This window comes from Uranotaenia lowii, chromosome 2 (assembly GCF_029784155.1).
Source record: "Uranotaenia lowii strain MFRU-FL chromosome 2, ASM2978415v1, whole genome shotgun sequence".
Taxonomy (NCBI): Eukaryota; Metazoa; Arthropoda; class Insecta; order Diptera; family Culicidae; genus Uranotaenia; species Uranotaenia lowii.
Genome location: NC_073692.1, coordinates 209,110,934 through 209,134,104, shown reverse-complemented (window position 1 = coordinate 209,134,104; position 23,171 = coordinate 209,110,934). Strand labels below are relative to the sequence as shown.

Genomic DNA, 23,171 nt, shown 5'->3' with positions numbered 1-23,171 from the left:
CAAATTTAAATCCTATTTAGTAATGAATTAACCAAATATCAATCTTTTTGCGTAAGAATCAAAAAAATGTGAAGGTTTACAGTTCCTGATACTTATATTTTCAAAATTGTTTTCCGTTTTCAAAAAAATCCACTTTTAATGTGTTCCGCCCTTTTGAAATTGCTTTGTGAGTTACGCCTCTCACCAATACGGACCAATGAGTATTGACAAACTAGATTCGCCCGCAAGATAAGACTGTTTTTATTTACGTTTGAAGTTACGCCCTACGATTCCAAATCTTACAAAAAGGTTTTAAAACTTGTAAAGCTTCGTCGGCAGTTCAATATCGCCTAAAAATATTGCAGTGGCATGTGCTACATAACAAAAAAACAGGCTTAATTAGAAGTGTGCGGATTTCAGTGGGATTTTGCAAACAAAACAACGCGGGTGAAGAAATACTTTGACCGGTGAGTAAAATGTTTTAGTTTCTATTTTCAAATGCTCATATTTTTGAACTACTTTCAGGATAGTTTTTGAACCCAACGCTTTTCCACTATACATATAAACTGTTTCTGAAACGCTATTGTCGAAAAGAATGGATTTGGATTCCCTAGGAGCAGATTAAGGTTGATTGCAACAGGAGCCGACATGGACAGAAGGTTGAATTTTAAGTGTTTAGTTATGAGGTATTGTTAGTCAGAATTGTGCGTTTTTTTGCTTTTGCTTTGTTATTATATTGTCTTAGATAGTAAATGATAGCCTCCAGTAGAGTTTTGCAAGGGATTTAGAATAACAGGGAGAATGTTATTCCAGTTCAATCATGATATTCCTAGATTTTTTTGTAGTGACTAAAATTCAAGTGAAATAAAAGTTTTATCATATATGAAAAAAACAAGTTTTAATAGAATTTGAAAGGAATAATATATTTTACAAGCACAATCAAAACTATTTACAAACTTATCATCTATATCTAACATAACTTTTATAACTAACTTTACATTTAAAACTAATATATGAAATAGCTGTACATTTACATTAACCATTAATGCTAACATGAACATGTACATATAAATGATAACTTAGTATAAAAGACTATTCTAAATCAATATCACGATCTAGATCAGCTTCGAAATCATCTGCTGTGCATCCTTTTGGCTTTCGTCCACGCTTTTTTGGTACCATTTGTCGTAGCATTGTTTGGTAGTATGCCTTATTTGAAACGTATGGAAGAAGTTTCTTCAAATCTTCTAATTTTTCTGGTGCAAGACTGAGCGGCTCAGTAGTTATAGGGTCTAACTTTAAAAATTTGAAGCTGGAGTCAACTACCGAAAACGATTGGAATTCGTCCTCTAAATTATATTTGTAAAAAACAATTCCTGGAGCTGATGTTGTATATCGGAAGTGACAAATATCACGCAATCGAACCAGATTACCGTTATGATCAGTTTTTGGTCTGGTAAAAATGTTCAAAAGTTTTTTAAAATTTAAAAATTCCTCCTGACTCATTTCGTATACATGAAATGGGACGTTTTTATGAATTGAGGCTATGAATACAGCCCAGTCTCGAGGAGTTTCAATAGAGCCTTTATGGTTTTTTTTAGCCCTTTCTATGGCGGCATGGGCGCTATCCACTTCCATATGACTGTGTCCAGAAGTCAAAAATTTATGACTAACTTCTATAAGTTTCTTTTTTCTGAGCAACATTTGAAAATAAAATTGGTGAACATGCAACAAATAATAAAATTCAAATTCTGGCCAAAACATCTATCAGAATAGTATACGGCGTACTTGATATTTACATCAAGGCCTAGTAAATCCTTCCAAAGACAAGACCCTATTTCCTGACACCCTCTTCTTGCCTTTGTTTCGTCCCACAGGTAACAATCAACCGTGTTGCCTTTGGAGGTAGTCGCAAAAATAGTAAAATTAAGTGTATATAGTTGCCTGGCATAATAGGCCATCCCACAAGTCAAATGTGGTGTTGGTAAACATTTTTGCAAGTCGAAACAAGCTGTCCTTGTTTCCGGATCAATTTTTGATTTTCGCATGTCTATTTTTTTCGCAGAATATGCAGCTGCTGCTCGAGTATGATGACGATCTCTGGCTTCAATAACCTTTTCTTTTTCTTCTTCTGTTTCTGATAATTTAAGACGCATAGCATATTTATCACATTCGTTACAGGTATCCAGTTTGGTTTTGCGAAAACTGAGGCGCATCGTCCTGAATATTTTTCTGTACGTATTGTAGTGAGTTGGCCTGAGACCATCCGTAACGCACTTTGATTTGTACAGACGGAACATTTTCGCGATATTGAGATCGCTGCTCAAATACTTTTTCTGGCTTTTCTCTCTACAATAATGTGATGAATATGCCGGAAATGAATTGATATGCGCTTTGATGTAATTGAGGTGATCTTCTGAAATGATTAGACGTGAAGTAAATTCACTTCTAAGATCATCAACAGCTAAACCGAGGCCAGTAATTAGTTTAGTAGCAATGGTCCTTGTTTTCTTATCGGTGATGTCCAAGGTTGCCATAAACATTTCCTTACAGACTCGTATCCTACCATCACGTCCGGGTAAATAATAAGTTCGAGTAAAGGATCTTCTAGAATTAAGCACCTGAAAAAATATCATTAAATTAATATTAGATAATTTAGTGTATATTTATTTGAAGAGATTATCTGGGTGTTGTCTCAGAGTAAATTGCAAATAGTTTAAAAAAAATATCACTTGTAAATAGTTTAATCTAACTATCTCGAACTTAAAAAGAAGAAATACGACTATTGCATTCGTAGTCTAGCCATTAGCTCAGGAATGAGGTGAATGCATTATTAAACTTTGAAGAGCTTAGTTAATTTTTAATTATTATAAGTGAGTACCCGCATGATCAAATACCGTACACTTAATCGTCTGAATCATTTGGCTCTGATTACATGAATAGTCACGATTCCTTTTGCGACTTCGCTCATGGCGTCTTTGCTGAGAATGATTTAAAAGGATTTTTGAAAGATACGGTTAATGGTCTCAAAACAAATTGAATTTTCGCGCATCTGAGTGTAGTGTGTCTCCGCTGTTGTTGTTCGTCAGGAAAAAAAACACGACGCTTGAGAATCCGTATACGATTCCAGAAAACTCGTGAATTTGGCCAGAAAAACCATAACAGCACTGTAAAATTGGCACACCGAGGCCGGTCAACAAAGATAGTGATAAAGGTAAGCGAAAAAACTGTTTTTGAGCGAAAATCTTATTTTTTTTGTAACCTCCGTACAGCTCGACAAACTACACCCTCCAGCCGGACAAACACCGGAAGCGCCAAACAAGGTGAACCCTCCGTCGGAACAACCAGCAACACACCATCGACAACCGCAGCAGTAGACTGATCCGGCGGAAGAAAACATAGCCTTTCGTACAGTTTGTGTTCTGGTTATGTTAAAGTGAGCGGAACTCCCGAATCGAAACTTTTGAATCTTCCGAGGTAATAAAGGCTGTGGAAACAGGTAAAGTTTTGTAATATTTGTTTATCGATATTTTGATTTTCTTCAAAAGGAGCACCACATGCTACGAAATCAGGACAACCGAAAAGTATTCCTCAACAGAAGACCTGAACGCTCAAAATGCCGGGAAAGGTTGCGGATCAATTGGCACTGTTCATTCTCCCGGAGTAACCATCTGTTGGCGGTAAAGTTGTATATTTGTAATATTCAATCGTATTTTTAGTTCATTTTTGTTTTTTGTAGGTTGCATTTCGGTAGATCAGCAGAATCGGGTTAAAAACTTTTCCGTTCAAGAGTCTCCGGGATTTTCTCCATTGGCTCCGAAAATAGCCGCGTAGCCCACCTTCTGGTCTTTAATTTGTAAGTTTTATCATTCAAATTTCATTATTGTTATTTTCACGTCGTTATATTCAATTTTCTTTAAATCACTTTCCAGCTCCACTTTGGTCGTGTTTCTATGAAGCCATTCTATGCTTATCGATCTATTTTACTTAGATCTGAAGCAACAAAATCAACGGCAGCTGCAGCTCCGCATCAAACACGCGTTAGGTTTTCTGCAGTCGTTATATCTGAAGGTAAAATTGTGTTAATTTATCTTATTGTGTTGTAACTTAGTTTTTCAATTTTTAGGTTAAAATCAAATAATGCTCCACCATTGTGAAGTCTCGTCTCGTTAAACGCTGTCAAAGAATTCTTGATTATGGCGGCACGGATTATACTGAACACAATTATTACCCATGCATGGCATGACCACTCACCGTCGACTAGTCATTGGATACACGCAGAGAAAACTTGGATTTTGATACAAAACAAAACTGACTTTGATTCAAAACTTTCAGTTTTTTGAATCAAACTCCTGTTTTCTTTGCATCAATGAATTATCGTTCTGATTCAAATGAATAATTTTTGAAAGAAAGAATTAATTTTTTGAACTGAATAATTTTGGACTTTGATTTTAAACAAATTCTTTGATTCAAAAAAAAATTGTTCAATTGCACATTTCGTTAAAAACAAAGTAAATTTTCTTTCAACCAAAGAAAATTGTTTTCAAAAGAAAGGAATAATTTCTTTAAATTAAAATTTTAAACTTAAAAGATATTTTGGATTGAGCAAGAACCGAATTTCGAATAAAGTTTGTCCGGTTGTGTTGAAAATCAAAACTAGTGAATCAGAGATGGTAAGTGTGTGTTAATCCATTAATCAAAAAGTGGATGTTTAAGATTTTATATAAACTCTTGCATTACAGGACCACGGCAGATTCCGCCCTACATCCAGCGGTCTGATTATCTTCGGCCCGATCTTCAGCGGTAATCACCAGTTGGATGACCACTAAAGCTTGCAACCGGAGCTGCTTCCGGAAGTCTATTGAGCGGCCCAAGAAGTATGCCCTCAGGCTAAAATTAGGATCAAAATTATAGTGAACCAGTGTTAGTGTTAATTTTGTGAATAAAAATGAATTTTAAATGCAAATTCTTTCTTTTTATTATTCAAAATTCCTAATAGGAACTTCGGGACAACAGAAAATATTTCTTCCAATTGGAATAAAAGGAAAATGGTTCAATGAACCAATTCTTTTAAATCTAAATCTAAGTTACATTGTAGCAAACGAGAACAACTTTGCATCAAATGAAACTGTTTTTTGTTTCAAAGCACTAATATTTTGATTCAAAGATTTTTCAAAAGAAAAATTCTTTGAAACAAAGGAAATTGCCTTTGAATCAAAGAAATTTTTATTTATCCCAAAATCAAAGGAAAAAATCCTTTGTTTTTGCGGCACTTTCCTTTGAAATAAAAAATCTTTTCGCTGCGTGTAGTTTTTTTGTCTCGTGTCTAGAAAAATCTGTTCTAAACAGTGAAGCCATGAAGCAAACGCTGTGCGTGCGTGATACCGATCCGACTGGTATTCGAACTAAGAACAATGCTACATATCGCTTCAGATGCTTCTACTCAAATGTATCAGCAATCTGCATCACCCTAGGATTCGATCAACATCGAGTAGGCTGCTGAATATTTAAAATTATTTATAAAAAACGAATTCATGATAATGTTCCGAAAGTTTCAGGATAATGATTTATGATTTAAGTTTATGAATCGGAACTGAACATTATTTGTTGAACTGAATCCCTTTCGTGACAGTTTAGCTTAATCAGTTATAGTGGTAGATAGATACACAGAAACTTATTTTGTTTCTGTTAGACTAGACCTAAGTAATATCTCTGTATAAGACTGAGTTACTCGTAAAGGTGCTTATTTCAATGCAAGATTCAATTTTTTGTACTATTTTTCTCAAAAGAAATTCATTTTAGAGTTTTTGTGACAAATTTACTTACACGAAACCTTGAGTTTTTTTAGTCGCGAATGCCATTAAGAAGGTAAAACGACTATAATCGAAAAAAAAGAAACCTTCAGTATTTATTCGAGTAATATATTTTCAGTATCGTATTTTAGAAGCCATATTCGATTCATATATTGTAAATTAAAATATAGTATTGTAAATTAAAAATAATAGGTCCTAAAATAATTAACGATATTAATAAAATTTTCTTCATCAAATTATAACACGAATCATCTTTTTTATTATTCATCGTAAAACTATCTTTAGAAGATACGCGTTAGCATCCAAAAAAATTAAAATCGACTATAAGACAACGATTACATTTATCGTTTTGATTTATTTCGAATCTATAGAAAAAAGCAAAAAAATGAATCGTTTCTTTACTTAACAACCCGTTCCCTGTATCGTTATTTGTGTCTAAACGATTCCATTTGATGAAAAAACGATTAGTCTAATCGTGCATTTATAATCCAAAACTATAAAGGGAATCTTTTAGGTGTCTTGGGAAGAAGATAATGGGGATCGTTACTGTATGATACTGCTCCATGCGGGTACATACCGTTGGTTTTGCTGTTGTTTTCACCGCCATGTGGTTACTAATGAATTGCTGCTGTCCGGATTCCTTCAATTTTAAAAATAAATTGAGAAGCCTTTGACGTATATGCTCAGGGTATTTTTTGAAGCATTTTAAATGGAAACAGTTGCAAGCCTTTTTTAAACTTCTGGCAGGTACAGAAGTACCATCCTTTCGGGTGTATGCTTCTCCTCTTACTTTGGCTAATCTGTTGTCTTCTTTCGTCTGCTTTTTAGATTTAACGATGTCTTCCGTGTTCAACTCCTTGAATCCCAAATCACCGGGAGCTTCATCTTCACTGCTGGCTTCTGAAGTGTAAAAAAAAGTTGTATTTAGCATTCCATGTGACTTCACTTCGAAAATTTGTCCTTTTTCAACACAGATAATATTTGCAAGATAATTCTCATTTATTATTCAACCATCATTCAAACTTACCATGTTCAATCAATTCGTGTCCTTCGTTGTCAAATATTGTTTGATTGATATACTTTTCAAAGTACTCATTCAAAACAAAATCGTTCATTTCGACTGCATCCCCCAGAACAATCTCCTCCGTTTCATCGTCCACATCACCTTGGTCATCATCTGACAAAATGACGCTCTTTTGATCTTCTTTCGTGACCTCCGGATTATTAAAAGATCGTATTGCCACTGTTTTCTCTAATGTGTTTCGGCCAGGTGTACCAGCTCGACCAAAAGATGTCCGTTCAAAATTGCTCAAATTTGTAAAGAACGAGTCAGCATTTGGCAGAATGCAACTGGAATTGCCCCTTTCTGAGAGTGTTTGTTCCAGTTGTTCTATATCTGCCCTGGAATTACCGAATACTGGAGTTTTATTTAATGAAGGGTTTGAAAGTGCCACTAATGAAACAACCTGTGGTTCCCGGTGTGCAGGGTTTGTTCTAAGGTCTAGAGCAGATGAATTATGAATCCTTTGCTTTTTGGGGGTAGATGCCGAAATATCAGCAAAAGATAACTCATTCGTTTCGGACGGAATACATTCCGTTCGTGATGTTTCCTCAAAAGGGTTTACTGATTGATTATCGTCCAATGAAACAGTTTCCGAGCTAGACAACACAAGTGCTGCTGCATCTAAAAGTTATGTGATATTTTGAAAATTAAATCATTTATTGAAATATGTTACTATATTTACCCAACAATAGTTGAAAGTTCGTGAATTCCATGGTAAAAACCAAAATTTTCGTGAAAATGCCTTTAAAATCGTACGCTTCGAAAATTCAAACAAGTTTCGCCGTTTTTCAAAACACAACAATAGTTTCGCCCGGCGTAACTCGAAAAGTGGTAGTAAAATCTCAAAAGGTAGTTTCGCCTTTTTAACATATAATTTGTATAGGCTAGTTTTTTTTAAATCTTTACCAAATTTATTTTTAGAATATTAATAGTATTACCGTCTATTGAAATCAATAGATAACTCGATTTGTTTACATTTGGAAGTTTCGCCCTTATGAAATGTTACGCAAGACTTGTTACATACAGGCAGGGCCGTAGGAAGAACCGACTCATGGGGGGGGTTTTGATGACTTATTTTTACCTACACTGAAAATCGAAAATACCCAAATTTGAGAACTGCCACCCGCCAAACCTAAGTTCAAGATTGACAACTTAAGTTTGTGAAAAAATCACAGCTTGCCAATAAGCCAAACTTGTCCTTCAAGCGAAGAACTGTTTTTTTGGGGGGGTTTTGTTGTAAGCGCATCTGATTCTGTTACCTCCATCGTGGCAGATTTAGGTTTGGGGGGTAAGTTCAAAGCGAAGAACTGTTTTTTTTGGGGGACAACTTTTATTCTCGCTTCATTCGCAGAAAATTTCACATATACGATGATGTAGCTGCCTCTCTCAACAACTCTCCGGTGGTCGAGCGGTTAGCATCCTGAGATGGTAATCGCAAAGCCATTGCAGGTATGGGTGATTCCTGTACCTGGCGATATTTTTTTTTTATTTTGATTTCCATTTTATTGTGGTATCAGATTTTGGGGGATGAGTTCTCCTTTAAGAGCTTAACTTTGTGCTATGCCACCAATAGCCAAACCTGTAGGGAGGGAGTTTCATTCGGGTTGGCGGGGAAAGTTCTCAAGTTTGGGTATTTTCGAGGTTCAGTGTATGATTTTTTGTCTAAAACACACGAATAAAAAAAATTAAAACAAATTATGTTTGTAACTATATGATTATTCATTTTTAAGTACTCATTAATAGTTTTCGTATGAAATTGTAACTTAAGAGAAGACACGAATGCCACAAGGATGGCTTAGAAAACCTTAAAAAAAGTAACTTTAGAAAAGTGGTTTTTAACCTAAAGGGTGAGCTAAATTATTTTAAAGGAAACCTCTAGAAATAAAATATGAAATTTGCTTTCATCGATGGTAAATTTTTTTTAAATTTGTTTAAAAGTCTGATAGATCAAAGTTAGTTTATTTGAGCATAAAATAAGCTCTTTTTAGGGTAGCCTTCAATTTCTCTTAAAAAAAACTTATTCTATACTCAAATCAAACAAGACCAATCTTCTAAACTCTTTTGCAAACTCCAAGATTCTAACCTTTGATGAAAATAATTAAAATTTTCGAATAAAAACAATAAGAGATAAAAAAAAGTTCGAATCAAACTTGCTTGATGCAAAATTGAACTAAATTTATGATTTTAATTTGAAATTTGGCTTAAAGAAAGCTGCAATATAAATAAAAAAAAAAAGAGAAAATAAAATACAATCTGCAGATTTTTTTTGGTGAAGATCAGGTACATGTTTCTTAAACAGGCAATATTTTTCATAAGAAATCAATTCCATACTAAAAATCCTGTGGATGATTTTTTTAATATAATTTGGGATATTTTGCATGAATCAAAATTTAGAGAAAAAAAACTAAAATTTGTGATTTTCAGCTGAATTGTGTGTACAAATTTATTTTGATTAAAAACAATGAAATCTGGAAATTGAATTGACAAGCAAATTTTTATGTTTATGTTCTCTTGAAATTCTGAACAATTTTATGTTGGTTGAAAAACTCATTCACAAGCTAAATCTTCTTCTGAATTCTAAACCTAAATTCAAAAAATTAACTTAAAATCTGTTTCCGAATTTCTATACGATTTCCAAAACATACAAAAAATACGATATCCGAAACTTAATTCCAGATCAGAATTTCATGAGCCAAATCTTAGAGCCCTCATTCATGAATCTTTTATTTAAGTTCTGTATTGTTGGTTTAATCTTAATTCACCAGAACCTCCAAAATGGGTTTAATTTAAAATTTAATATTAAGACCTTATTTCTATGATAAGGTTGCCAAATTGCCCGGTTTTAAACGGATTGGCCCGGATATTTAATAATAAATTTTCAAAAAGTCCGGCCGGACCCGGTTGCCCAGATTTCATTGGAAAATCATCATGAAAGGTTTTTAAGTTTTTTTTTCTAAATTTTTGATGAGCAATTCTTAGGTTTTGACCAAAATTGACCGGTTTTGCCTGGATTTGGTCGACAATTTTGAAATCTAATACCCAGATTTTGCCGGTTTTTATATAAAACAGCCCGGATTTATCCGGCCGGCATACGTGCTGAAAAAAATCTGACAACCTTATTCTATGAACAAGTGAGAAAATTTTGAAAAACTGTAGCAGAATTTTGAACTTGGAATGGGTTTTGGTTGGTACTAGTTTTTAGTTCAGATAGTTACTCTTGAATATCTTTGCTCTATTATCAAAATTTGATTATGAATTTCAAGTTTTGAGTGTAGAGTAGAATACCTCGCTTGCATTTTTGGACCCTCATGGGGGGGGGTTAAACCCCCAAAACCCCCTCCGTTCCTACGGCCATGCATACAGGTTCCAAATGGATGCGATCATATTGTTTGGAGTCAGAGAGGTGCAAGTGTCATTCTTGGGATCAGAAGGGTGCAAGTGAAAAATATCAAAAAAAGTAGTCCGCCGTTTTTACATAAATATCGCAAAAACTTTTGTTTTTCTTTCAGAATCATTCATTTTAGACCTCTTGAGACACATTCCATCGAAAATTAAGTAGAAAAAGCGATTCGATAATTTTGATTTAGAAAAAAAACTTTGATGCCCGTTTTCTCGAAATCATCATTTCGGCACTTGCACCCCTCTGATCCTAAGTGCCTCAATTAACCTTCCCATGCCGTTCGGGTCAATATGACCCGAAGCGCACATTTAAAATCTCTTTATCATCATTCCAATATACTGAAGAGCTTGGAATTTTGACAGACCAAGTATGTTCTATGAAAATGATGATCAAATTAACGTCAAAAAATTGAAATTTGAGTTTTGAAAATCGGTTCATTGGGAAATGAAATACAGCTAAGCAAAGCAAAATTGGGATATCGTTTTTTTAAAGTTAGATTTTTTTCTACCGGAAGATCTGAGATAGCGGTCGAAACTTTCATTGGACCCCAACATATCTATACACTGTCGAATAGATGGATTCTTGACGATTTCAAACATCAATGAAACACTTAAATACAGAAAAGCTGTCAAAAGTTATGAGCATTTTAAAAATAAAATTGATTTTTCGGACTTTTTACTTTCTGAACCAGTTTCTGATAACTTGGTAATACATATCGACTTTATTTTAAAATTTTGAGTAATAAGAACAAATTACCTACACAATGAATATAATATCATCAAAATCGGTTAACATTTACAGCCAGGAGAACGAAATTAAACTACAACTCAAATTTCCCCGAAACGGATATTTTGCGAACGGCATGGGAAGGTTAAGAGAGCAAACGGAAAAAGGGAACTTGAATACCCTGTAGAATCTTGAACGTGCAACCGTATACTCGATCTTTTATGAAATCCATATTTCTTCATCTGACCTCCACCTGCTGGAATACATCATTTTATAACATTTACATACCTACTTTTGCGTTCGAAAGAAATATACAAATATTCGAAAAATATATGAAAATTTTCATGATTTTTCGAAATGAGCTATTACGCAATTAAAACCCTTTGGCTCCAAGGGTTCAAAAACAAGCTTGTTGATCATATCGGTGATCGGTGCGTGACAAAATCGGGGATTCACTGTAACATTATCTTAGAAACAAAGATTATGGGAAAATGGTAAGATCTTCAAGAATGAAGGGGGGGCTCTCATTTGGAGTATGGTGGTCCGATTCACCCAAAACTTTGGATTTTTCTTATTTGCTTTACAATGAGTCATCCTACTGGCTAAGTTAAACTTCTACAATTTAAAAAATGGTTTAGATCGATTGCTGATTTTACAGCTGTGTGGACAAAATACTGAAAACGCACAACTGAAAATCAAACCAAAAACTATGTTGATTCCTTACTCAAAAAGTTCCCACAGAAACAAGAGTAGACAAACTACACTGTCCAACCATAATGATCGTTCATTAACGGATAGCGCTCCTCTGCTATGCAATTTTCTGGGTCAGTGAAAATAAATGCACACTGCTACATCGGAACAGAATGCCCGTTGATTTAATTTTCCCATAAGGGTTTCTTTCCAGTGAAAACCACCAACGAACTCAGATACCACTATGAATGATACGGTTTATTTATGTTATTAATATTACCATTGTTACAAGTAATGCAATTTCGTTCCTTCCAAATATATTCTCTTTTCGCGGTTCACTAACCGGCTACAGTGTTTAATTTTCATCGGCATGCATTCTATCATCTACTTTTAATACATAATCACTAGACACAAGACAAAAATGTAGTTTGGTTCACGGGACGAACAAATACGTTTGGGAATCTTGTATGTGTGACTTGCAAGGAACCGTAAAATGGGTTTGATGTACTTATGTGTGGTTTTATTCGATCGGTCGCGATCGTTTTATAGATTTGAAAATTGGACATCTGATCGGTCCACTCCTGTTCTCTTCTGTTACCGAGTAAAATGCAATCTTATGTACTGCTGTTTTTCACCAACGTTAAGGGTTGAAAAATGAAGTTAAAACAATAATCTGGAGCTCAGTAAAGTTGCTTACTCTCCATCGTAGTAATTGACACGCACTTTGCCGGCATTGCGTCGAGATGTTTTGCGACCTCTCTCTACAAGTGTCAATCGTTCAGTTGTTTTTCTGTTGATGCGCAGCTCCTTGTCGTCGACTTCTTTCTTTTTATCGAGTTTTTCGTTAAACTTTTCAATAAGATCCGGGCAAGTTAGATTGTCGGCTGGTTCCCAGGTGTCATCCTTGGCAGAGAATCCCTTCCATCTGACCAGATATTCCCGTTTTCCGTTTTTCTTGAAATGCACGTCGATAATCCTTTCAACTTCATATTCCTTACCGTCGTCTTCTTCCTCTTCATCACTTTCATCTTTCATGGATTTCTTTGAAGCGGCATTTCTGCCCGGAGCAGTACGTGATGCTTTAGCAGGCTGTTTCTTTGCTTTTGCGGGCGTCTTAGCCTTTTTAGCTACTGGAGCTCCATCGTCCTTATCTATTCGAGCCTTATACTTTTTAATGATATCCGGACAGGATAGGGTCGCTTCTTGTTCCCAAGTGTCATCGTCCGATCCATATCCTTTCCAGCGGATACGGAATACCATCTTGCCACGCTCCTTGCGATGGTCTACGATATCTTCCACTTCGTACTCTTCATCGGCTTCGACATCTTTTTCAATTTTAGCCTTGTACTTCTTGATGATATCGGGACAGGATAGGGTTGATTCCGGTTCCCATGTGTCCTCGTCAGCTCCGTAACCCTTCCAACGGATGCGGAAAACCATCTTACCGCCACGTTCCTTCCTATGATCGACGATGTCTTCCACTTCGTACTCCTCTTCGGCGTCATCTTCATCATCATCCTCATCCTTGGACGATTTCTTGGCGGAAGTTTTGGCCTTCTTTGCTGACTTGGCCGGTTTTTTGGGGGTTGCTTTCTTAGGCTTTTTGGGCGCTGGAAAATGAGGGCAAATTTTATTGACTTTAACCACCAAACAGTGCACTTACTATATTTGATCATTGGACGTTGCTTATATGGACCGGAATGATTCCGATATCTTAATTTGAGCATGAATCGGTATACTAAATGTTGAAAAAGAACCCATAATTGGTAATAAATAAACGTTCAAAGTGCAATTGAACCTCCGCTTTTGAACTCTTCTTAGAGAGTAGGTTGAAAACATTTAGAAAAACAACAGTGATTTTTAGAAGCCTAATATTTTGATCCTGTACTATAATGTTATATTATTTCTTTTAGCAGATTCAGAAACTCAAATTTCTTAAAATGATTTTATGCAATTTTGGCAACACTTAAAAATTCATCAACATTTTATCGAAATCATTTTCAAGACATATGTTAGAAAGCTCACCTGAAGCCCCCACCTAAACATTACGCCTTTGATCAAAATTTAAGCAAATGGATTCCCTAAAATGCTATCACTTAAAAATTCGCAATTCACCTGTTTTTTTGGCTTTTTTGGCCCCGGATGAGCCATAATCTGATCCAGCATCGTCGTCCTCACCTTCTCCGGCGTCATCCTCGTCTTCGTCGTTTTGTTCCTCCCCATCCTCTTTCTTATCGTCCCCATCCGTTTCGGCCTTACCATTTTCCTCGCCCTTATCATCACCGTTCTTCACGGCTTTGGCCCTTCCCCGTTTTTTGACAGGAACTTCAATCGAGGAAGTTCCGTTCGTTTTTTCCTCCGTTGCCTTCTGATCGGTTTCGGCGTCCTGAAAATCTTCGTCCGAATTTTCCTGCTCTTTCGAATCACCATTTTCTTCAGCGGCCGGTTTGTCATCGCCCTGTTCTTCCTCATCCTCAGTCGGTGCTTTTTCGTCTTTTTTCTCATCCGACGAATCCTCAGTTTTTTCGGCCTCTTCTGTCGAGTCTATTTCCTCGTTTTCCTCACCTTCTGCAGTTTCGACATCGTCGATTCCCTTACGTTTGAGGTTTTCCTTACGCATTTTGAAACTTTATTCCGCTGCACAATATTTTTAAATGTCGAAAAAATGCCACGAAAACTCGAACGGTCGGTAGGAAAAACTTTGTGGATTGCACTTTTTCTCCCGAGCGTCGCTTGTTTTATTTTTTCGGTTACTTTGCTCATCCCCACTGAGAATCGGTTGCCTGCTCTCTCTCCCTCTCTTTAGCCGGTGCTCTTTTTCTTCTCTCTCTGTTTATTATTCTGTTTCTCGAATGATTTATGAATAAGTCATAATTATTGATATTACACCCAAGGTGGGTAATCTAGTAACATTGATTACTCCTGCTAGAAATTTTAATCTCTACCGCTCTCGATATTGTAAAACATTTTACTATATTTGGAGATCTTTCAAAGCTCTCCTTCACGCAGAGAAAACTAGGCTTTTGAACCAAAACAAAAATGATTTTGTTTCAAAACATTCATTTTTTTGAATCTAACTCCTGTTTTATTTGAACCAAAAACTTTTGTTTTTGATTCATAAAAATATTTTTTGAAACAAAGAATTAATTCTTTGAACTAAATATTTTTGGATTTTGAATTTAAGCAAATACTTTGATTCTAAATTAATGTTAATTGAGCTTATTTCTTTTAAAACAAAGTCAACTTTTTTTGAACCAAAGGAAAATGTTTTTAACTTGAAGAAATGATTCCTTTAAATAAAAACTTCAGCCTTTGATTCAAAAAATATTTTGTTTTGCCTTGCAAGAAGAATACAAAACCGAAAAATCGAATCAAGTTTGGCCGGTCGTGTGAAAATGTAGGTCAGAGTTAGCTATATTAGAAGGATTCAGGATGAAGTATGGTAAGTATGTTAATTAAAGAGTGAATATCGAAGATTTTCTATAAGTGATTGCGTTTTTACAGAACCAGAACCGAAGGATGGTTTCCGTGGATGCCTCAACCGAGATGAAAGCTGCGCACGATGACACCGCTCCAAATCCAGCGGTCAGGTCGACAAAAATTTGGACCGGATCGATTTTAGTGAACTAGTTTGTGGCCAAGCGTTTCATCTGTTGTAAATAAAAATAAATTTAACATATAAACTTCTTTCTTTTTATTTTTTGAAATTCCTGATAGGAATTTCAAAACAACAGGAAATATGTCCTCCAATTGGAATAAATGGAAAATGGTTCAATGAACCAATCTTTTTAAATCTAAATCTAAATAACATTGTGGCGAACGAAAACAACTTTGTATCAAATGAAACTGGTTTTTGTTTCAAAGTATTAAGATTTTGATTCAAAGATTTTTCAAAAGAAAAATTCTTTGAAACAAAGGAAAATGCTTTTGAACCAAAAGAATTTTTATTTGTCCCAAAACCAAAGGAAAAAATCCTTTGTTTTTGCGGCACTTTCCTTTGAAATAAAAAACCTTTTCGCTGCGTGTTGAAATTAATTTTAAAAAAATTAAGAAGTTCATAATGTTTAAAAAAAGGAATAACAAACTCTAAAAACCTACACTGTTCAAAGTTAAGTCCTTTAATTCTACACTCAGGCAAATTCTTATTATAATTTTTATAAGATGCATCTTATGAACCGCTTTTTAGAGTGTAAAATAATTTTTCATAAGAGTCTTATGAAATTCTTTCAATTTTCATACGATGTTCTTATAAAAAATAGAAGAAACGGCATTGTGTGAAAGTAATGAACACATTCGTTCATTTCAACAGTTTTTTCATCATCTAACAGAACGAAGCAATCGCCAGTTCATAGTTACTAGTTTTACTTCAAAGATAAATGATATTGTCATTTCCGGAATGGTAAGTCCGATTTGTTGTTTCTGATGTGAGCGACATATTAGTAATTTGAAATACATTTTTGTGTACTTCTCAGCTATCTGATCTAACAAGGTCGAAGATTGGGATGCGGCAAAAAAAATTTTGATGGAAGCGTCTGTTGATGCACTGCTGATGGTGACCATAAATGATTTGATTTCAAACAAATTTGGCAAACAATAAAGAGAATGTTTTCAGCATGAAATATCTAAAATTATTCTTATTAGAAAGTGATTTACTGTTTCCATAAGAACCTCTTATGAAAAGCAACAACCTCTCATTGCAATAGGCGTTCATCTTCAAAGTTCATTCGCGTCATAAGACAATCTTATGAATTTCAATGATTTTTCTTATGGCGCCACTTCATAAGAGAATCTTATGGCATACATAATAGTATTTTTCTGAGTGTATCAGAGTAGAAGAGGTAGAAAACAAAATTCAGTTTGCCGGTTAAGCCGAGAGAAACCGACATGAGAGAGAACAAATTTCGAGAGAATGTGATAAACAAACGCTTCCGTATCGCAGCTCGATTGACATACACTGAACATAATTAATACTGGAACCTGAGTTATTCAAACCCCACTACTTTGAACTAAAATGGATTGAAATGCATTTGATTGATATAAAAATTTCTCAAATTTGAGATGATCTCGATCTAGAATCTCCAATGTGACTTTTGTGAACAACAAATTATTCACGCTTACAAATATCATGAAAAGTCGAGCTTTATCGAGGCGATTGTTTTGAATTGACATTTAAGAGCAAGTAAAAATCAAAAAAAAAAAAAAGTGCGATTTCAAGATTTTTAGGACCCCATTAAATTTATGGAAATAAAGCGGCGCAATACAGGTATTGAAGACGCATCAAATTATGCTAGCAGAACTTTTTTTTTTTTTTTTTTTTTTTCTCAAGGGATTTTAAGCATCACTGGCTTATTCATCCCGAAATGCTAGCAGAACCTTGGCTGGTCTGCAATTTATTCGAAAACACCATTCAAATATCATCTAAACCTGTGTCAGGTAAATTCGGTGCAGCATTGTTTTACTTGTCGGCAAAAAACTGAGCACTTTTTTATAAGAGTTGTAATCGTTTGAGATAAAACTCGTGCCAAAACCAAGTAAAATCAACAGAACTATTGTTTTGTATGTATGTATGTATGGATTTGATGATTTTGGCCTAGAGTGTTATACTCTATATAACCACTGCACGAGTATAGGTCGAATCAGGTCGAATCTATTTGATTATTCGAGGACACAGTGTGTCTAATACGAACGATTTTTCATTAAATTGAAAATCTTGCTTTTTCTAGAAAGCTTATGACTTCCTTGATTCTTGATTCATCGAAGTTTTTTAACAGATCGAATAGATTATTACATCTTTCCCAGTCGTAGTGGTTACGGATATGATTGTATTGTATACAGTGAAACAGTGCATGTTCGGTCGTAAAATTTTCTGTACATAATTCGCAAGTTTTTGAATCTCGAATGTGCATGAGTCCCAGGTAGTATGGTGAGTAATCATGTCCGCTTAGAAGTCGATTTGCTGTTCGAATTTGCCTGTTATTCATTTCAGAACTCCAGTACCACGGTTTGAGATTAAAATTCTCTTGGAATTTATAAAATTTCAATCCTTTTTGATTTATTGTTGCCAAATCTTTATACCACTTATTTGTATCGTCTATAAGTGTCTTTTTATAATATCGAATCGCATCATCTAATCGAAGTTTGTTTTCTAGGATTGCTGAACTTTCGAGTCCGAGTTTCGCTAGTTGGTCAGCATTTTCATTTCCTCTGATTCCAACATGAGAAGGTAACCATTGTATAGTTGCACGATTTTGTGTTGCTAGAGAACAAATGTCGTGAGTTACTTTATCGAACGTTTTGTTCTTTCGATCCCTTTTTAAAATTTTGCATGCCGCTTGGGAATCTGTGAAAATAACAATTCTTCGCGAATCGTTAGCTTGTACGTGTTCTAATGCAACTCGTATTGCCAGTAGCTCTGCAGAAGCAATGCTCACTTCGTGCGCTAAAGCTAGGCTTATGCTTTCGTCTGTGGAGGCATCGTAAATACCAAGTCCGCAATTTGAGCCAGATTTGGAAGCATCCGTATACCATTGTTCGTACATGCAATAATTTGTTTGAATCATTTCTTGAGTGAGTTTTTTTAGAACTATAGGAGATGTTAATTTCTTTTTTTGAGTTGACCCTATTATTTGCTCATTAACCGTAAAATTGAATATGCTACAAGATTTTGTCTGAACATAAAGTTTTTGGAATGTGTTGACGTTTTTAATGTATACTCTTTCAATGAATGAGTACTGCCTTTCTTGTTTCAGTTGATTCAGGTTCAAAGACTGTAATTGTTGAGCAATCAAATCGTTCCTGTAAATGTGAAAAGCAATTCTCTTTTTTGTAATAAATTCGCGTTTCAACGTTAGAGGTCCTTCACCACTCAGCGCTGCCAATGTGTTAATGGGAGTTGTTTTTGTGCAACCCGTCGCTACCCGAAGTCCTTGTCGGTTGGTGGTCTCTAACATGTCACTATATTTTTTTGCAGCATTTCCGTAAAGAATGGCACCATAGTTCAGATAGTTTCCGAAGAGTGCTTTGTGGTACATTACCATGACTTTTGGTGTACCTCCATATTTTATTCCTCCAATAATTTTTAACATGTTCATCCTGTCCATAAATGTATTTTTTAAATTTTTTACATGTAAGCCGTATCTTAGTGTTTGATCCAGAGTGATGCCTAAATATTTGTAGTTTTTAACCGTTTCTAATATTTCGCCTCCAAGAGAAAGAGCGAGAGTTTTGTTTGAATCTTTGAAGAGCATAGCCTTTGTTTTTGAACAATTTAGTATCAATCCAAGCTCCTCAGCTTTTGCTGTGAAATCGTTTATTTCTAGTTGCATTTTTTTAACAGCCTTTTCTAAAGTTTTTGCTCTTACAATTTTCAGGAAATCGTCCGCAAACTGAAGAGTTATGGTGTCTCGGTCGAGGTTTGTATTGTGAAGAGAAGAAGTGTAGATATTGAAAAGGATAGGCGAAAGAACATCACCTTGTGGAACTCCGCAGCTTGTTATGTGTTCTACTTTTCCTTGATCTGTGCAGATGATCATTTTTCTATTTATAAGAAAATTGAAGATCCACGTTATGGTATCTTTTCGGAATCCATAATTCAGCATTATGATTCTCAGTTTATCCACATTTACACTATTAAATGCATTTGAGAAATCAAAAAATACTCCAATTGTTACAAATCCTTCTCTTCTGGATGACATTATAAAGTTTGTTGCAAAAGTCACACAATGTTCCGTTGACATTCCTTTACGGAATCCAAATGAGAAATCAGGTAGAATATTGTTATTTGAACAGGTAAGGTTAACATCTTCAAGAACCGCTGCATTTATAGTTTTGGTGATAGTTGAAAGAAGAGCAATAGGTCTACTCGATTCAATCTGTTCCGGAGGTTTGTTTGGTTTAAGTACTGGTATAATCTTTATTTCTTTTAAATGATCTTGTAAGTTTCCGCTAAGCCACATTTCGTTCAATAAATCTATTATTTTTGAAACAGTATTAAGATCCATACTTTTAAGCATACCATAATTTATGGAGTCTATTCCTGGTGCTGATCTAATAGATTTCTTATTGATAATTGCCTTCCAGGACTCAAAAGTTATTATTCTTTGTCGAGTATTTATGTCAGGCGAAAGACGTTGTTTAATTTCTTGTACTCCAAAGTTTTTTGTAAGGAATTTTTCAGCTGTGTCTTTGTTATTTAATATGGGATTATTTTTGGGATTCTCAACAGGACTCAATTTTAATCGCTTAATTAGTTTCCAGTTTTCTTTTACATTGCGTGGATCTATGGTACTAGATAGTTCCATCATTTTATCTTTAATATGTTTTATTTTTGATTTTTTGAATTGTGCTACAGCTTTTTTCCACTCTATGAGATTTGTGGTGCTGCTACATCTATTATAATTTCTAAGAGCATTTTGTTTGGATTCATATAATAGGGAAAGGTCAGGACTCCAGTAATATTTTGGTGTAAATGTATTCATTTTCTTATGTTTATTGCTTATCTGATTCGTAATTACTGCAAGGTCTTTAATTCCTTCAAATTCCCAGTGTTTAATTTGCGATATTTCTTCGGTGATTTTTGTTCGATCAAAATAACACTTTTTCTTTGTTTTAAACGATAATTGAAGTTGTGCTTTTATCATAAGGTGACCGCTTCCACCAAAGCTCTTTTGTAATACTTCCCATTTAGCTTCATTAAACATGTTTGTGGTGCACATTGATAAGTCAATAGCACTGGGTCTTTGATTTGCTACAGCTGGGATGAATGTGTATTGTCCATTGTTGAGTATGAGAAAGTTGGTATTAATGATCGAATCATATATAAGATTGCCCTTATTATTGGTATCTAAACAACCCCATAGTTCATTGTGGCTGTTGAAATCTCCTCCTATAAAGACCTTGGAGTGTGTCGATAATTGGCTAAGTAAAAGTGTAAAAGCGTTTTCTAACTCTTGTAATGTAATTCTAGGGTTGATGTAAATTACTACAAGAACAAGATCAAGGGTATGTATTTTTATACCTAACGTTTCGAATTGCATGGATGAACTTAAGACCAGTCTTTCAAAAGTAAGGTCAGAACGTAGATAAATACCAGTACCTCCGAAACCATCAGATCTTGGTGATAATATACGGTGATAACCTTGTATATTCCACCTGTGGGTCATTATTTGATCTGGTTTAACCCAGATTTCTGATAATAGTGCTGCGTCATATTTCTCAGTAAACAGTTCATGAGCAAGCTCGTTTTTATTTGTCCTCAGACTTTGTATGTTTGTTTGTATTATATTAAAGTTACTTTGCATCATGAACTGTTTCCGGTCCACTCACCTGCCTTCATCAATTCTCCCATAATTTGATTTGTAAGCTCTTCTCCAGGTGCTCCGTGCGGCTTCAAAATTTCAACCAATCTGGTACTTACTTCCTTCATTGCTTTCCTCCATTCAGTTTGTGTTTGTTTCTTTATAGTTTCCTCTATCTGTTTTCTTATTTTTTCTGCCTCTTCCGTCCTGTAGGGATTGTTCAAACCTGTCCCTCTGCTTTCTTCTCTATCTTCTTCCATTTTTCTCTTCTTCACTAGCTCTTTAGCTACTTCTGGCATTAACTCTCCTTCTTCTTCTCTTCTTTCCTTCCCTTTTGTAAAACGATTGTTGGTATTTATGTTATTTCGTTGTAAATTTTCTTTTTGGTAGGATCTGGGTGCTCTTCTTGCAACATACGAGTAAGATTCAGCTGGAGTTGGGTATTCTTCGGTACTCCTTAACACGTCGAATTGGTTTTCAGTTGGAAATATGTAAGTATGTTTCGCTTCTTGGTAAGTCATTCCATTTTTGGCCATCGTCGCTTGGATATTACTTTCCTTTTTCCAACGAGGACAAGTTTTGTCTGTGGTTCTATGGTCGTTGCTTTCACAGTAGAAACATTTCACGGTTTTACAGGTTATGTCAACAGGATGTTCTTCTGCACAGCTTGCGCATTTTCCAGTCTTCGATTTGCAGTTTTTTGATACATGGTTGTATCTCAGACACTTGTAGCATATTACCGGTTTTCTGATGTAGGGCTGTACTCTGAAAATAACAGAAAAAATGTTTATATCAGTAGGTAAAACATTACTCCTAAACACCACTCCTATTTTGTACGTCGGTTCCTTTTTCTTCTCAATGAAACGGTGTAATCTAAAAATAGAATCAATTTCCACTCGGCTTCTGATATTCATTTTAATATCTTGTTCATCCATATCGGGTGGGATCCCTGAAATTACTCCCGTAACAGTGACAAACTGCTTCGGAACGTACGCTTTGTATCCTTGTAGCTGCAAATTTTGACTATTAGCTAGCCTGTTGGCATCCTTCCAATTCCCGACATAAACTGTGACTTTCTGTCTTCCAGTTTTGCATATGTCTTCTATGGATTTGTCAAATCCATTCTGGTGTAGCATGGCTCCTACTTTCAAACGGTTAATGGTTCTCCTTTTCTCAATATCCGTATTTTCTACCATCACTCTAAACGGACGACTATCACTGGATTTATACTGGTAGTTTATGAACACCCGCGTCGGTTCATTCCTGGCTCTGGATTGTGCATCCGTGGTTTCCATTTCCTTATCCAAGTTTCCTGACCCGTTTTGAAGGTTAGGTACACTTGTAGATTGTGATGCTGCTCCATCAGGAGCAGCATCTGCCACACTCATTTTCGCCTTTTTGGCCGGAATTCACTTTCAATTCGTGAGCAATTATTGTTATCACACTCCAATATACAGGTCACGTAAAAATCACACCATACAATATATAAATTAACGCGAAACAGATTAAAATTTTTGATTTTTTCGTCAAAATATTAAAAACGCCGCAATCAAAACACAACTCCACCGTGAGAATCAAATTGTTCTGGATGTTGATTATTTATGTTCGCTGCATAAGCGTCGACGACCGTCATATGACAATTACCTATTGTTTTGTAGATCAGGCATCCTCAGTTTGGTGAAATTTGTAAACCAGTTTCACGTAAAACTCTCCTAAAGACTTAAAAAAGTTTTAATAATGATCATCCTAATAAAACCAAGTTTGTGACCTGCTCACTGCATGGGCGGTGATTTCATCATGACCAACTTGACGTTTGAGCGCATTTTTTTTTGTTTTCCACCCCTGGATCTGAACCAAAACCTTTCGAAATAATGTGCTTGCAACCCTGTTGTAGGTCTGCCTTTAAGACTGCTTGGTTTTGCTCGATTGGAATGACACTGACAGAAAATCCAAAAATTCCAATCGTGACATTTCGTCTCTTTTTTTGCTATAGGCTCGTTAGATTAAACTATTTATAACATTTTTGTTTGATATTGAATCATTTAATAGTTTTTTTTGAAAATCAAGAAATTTTTCAGTCCATTTGTGAAAAACTGGAAATTTCGTGCTTTTTAAAAAATCAGGACGGTCTGTCGAAAATAAGGACGAATACTAAAAACCAAGACACATGGCACCTCTTGTGTCGAATCAATTCTACTAGCTTG

General features: G+C 35.2%; 1 protein-coding gene and 1 long non-coding RNA gene across 2 annotated transcripts; one reads left to right on the top strand and one right to left on the bottom strand.

The window, feature by feature from the left end:
- The first annotated feature begins 2,893 nt into the window (after window positions 1–2,893).
- On the top strand, window positions 2,894–3,728 carry LOC129750044 (uncharacterized). The gene is made up of 3 exons (XR_008738267.1): window positions 2,894–3,193; window positions 3,252–3,456; window positions 3,528–3,728. It is a non-coding gene; the product is annotated as an uncharacterized LOC129750044 (long non-coding RNA).
- An 8,175-nt stretch (window positions 3,729–11,903) lies between these two features.
- On the bottom strand, window positions 11,904–14,418 carry LOC129744752 (M-phase phosphoprotein 8-like). Its single transcript, XM_055737447.1, has 2 exons — window positions 13,787–14,418; window positions 11,904–13,281 (listed from the first exon to the last, which is right to left on the bottom strand). Exons 1-2 carry the CDS (start codon window positions 14,289–14,291, stop codon window positions 12,365–12,367), a joined length of 1,422 nt encoding a protein of 473 aa, XP_055593422.1. The 5' UTR covers window positions 14,292–14,418; the 3' UTR covers window positions 11,904–12,364.
- Window positions 14,419–23,171: the final 8,753 nt, after the last annotated feature.

Excerpts from the sequence above, each read along its gene's own strand:
- LOC129744752 (XM_055737447.1), bottom strand. The coding sequence starts at position 14,291 with ATGCGTAAGGAAAACCTCAAACGTAAGGGAATCGACGATGTCGAAACT. Across the intron at positions 13,282-13,786 it reads CAAAAAAGCCAAAAAAACAG|CGCCCAAAAAGCCTAAGAAA; the intron begins GTGAATTGCGAA and ends CTCATTTTCCAG.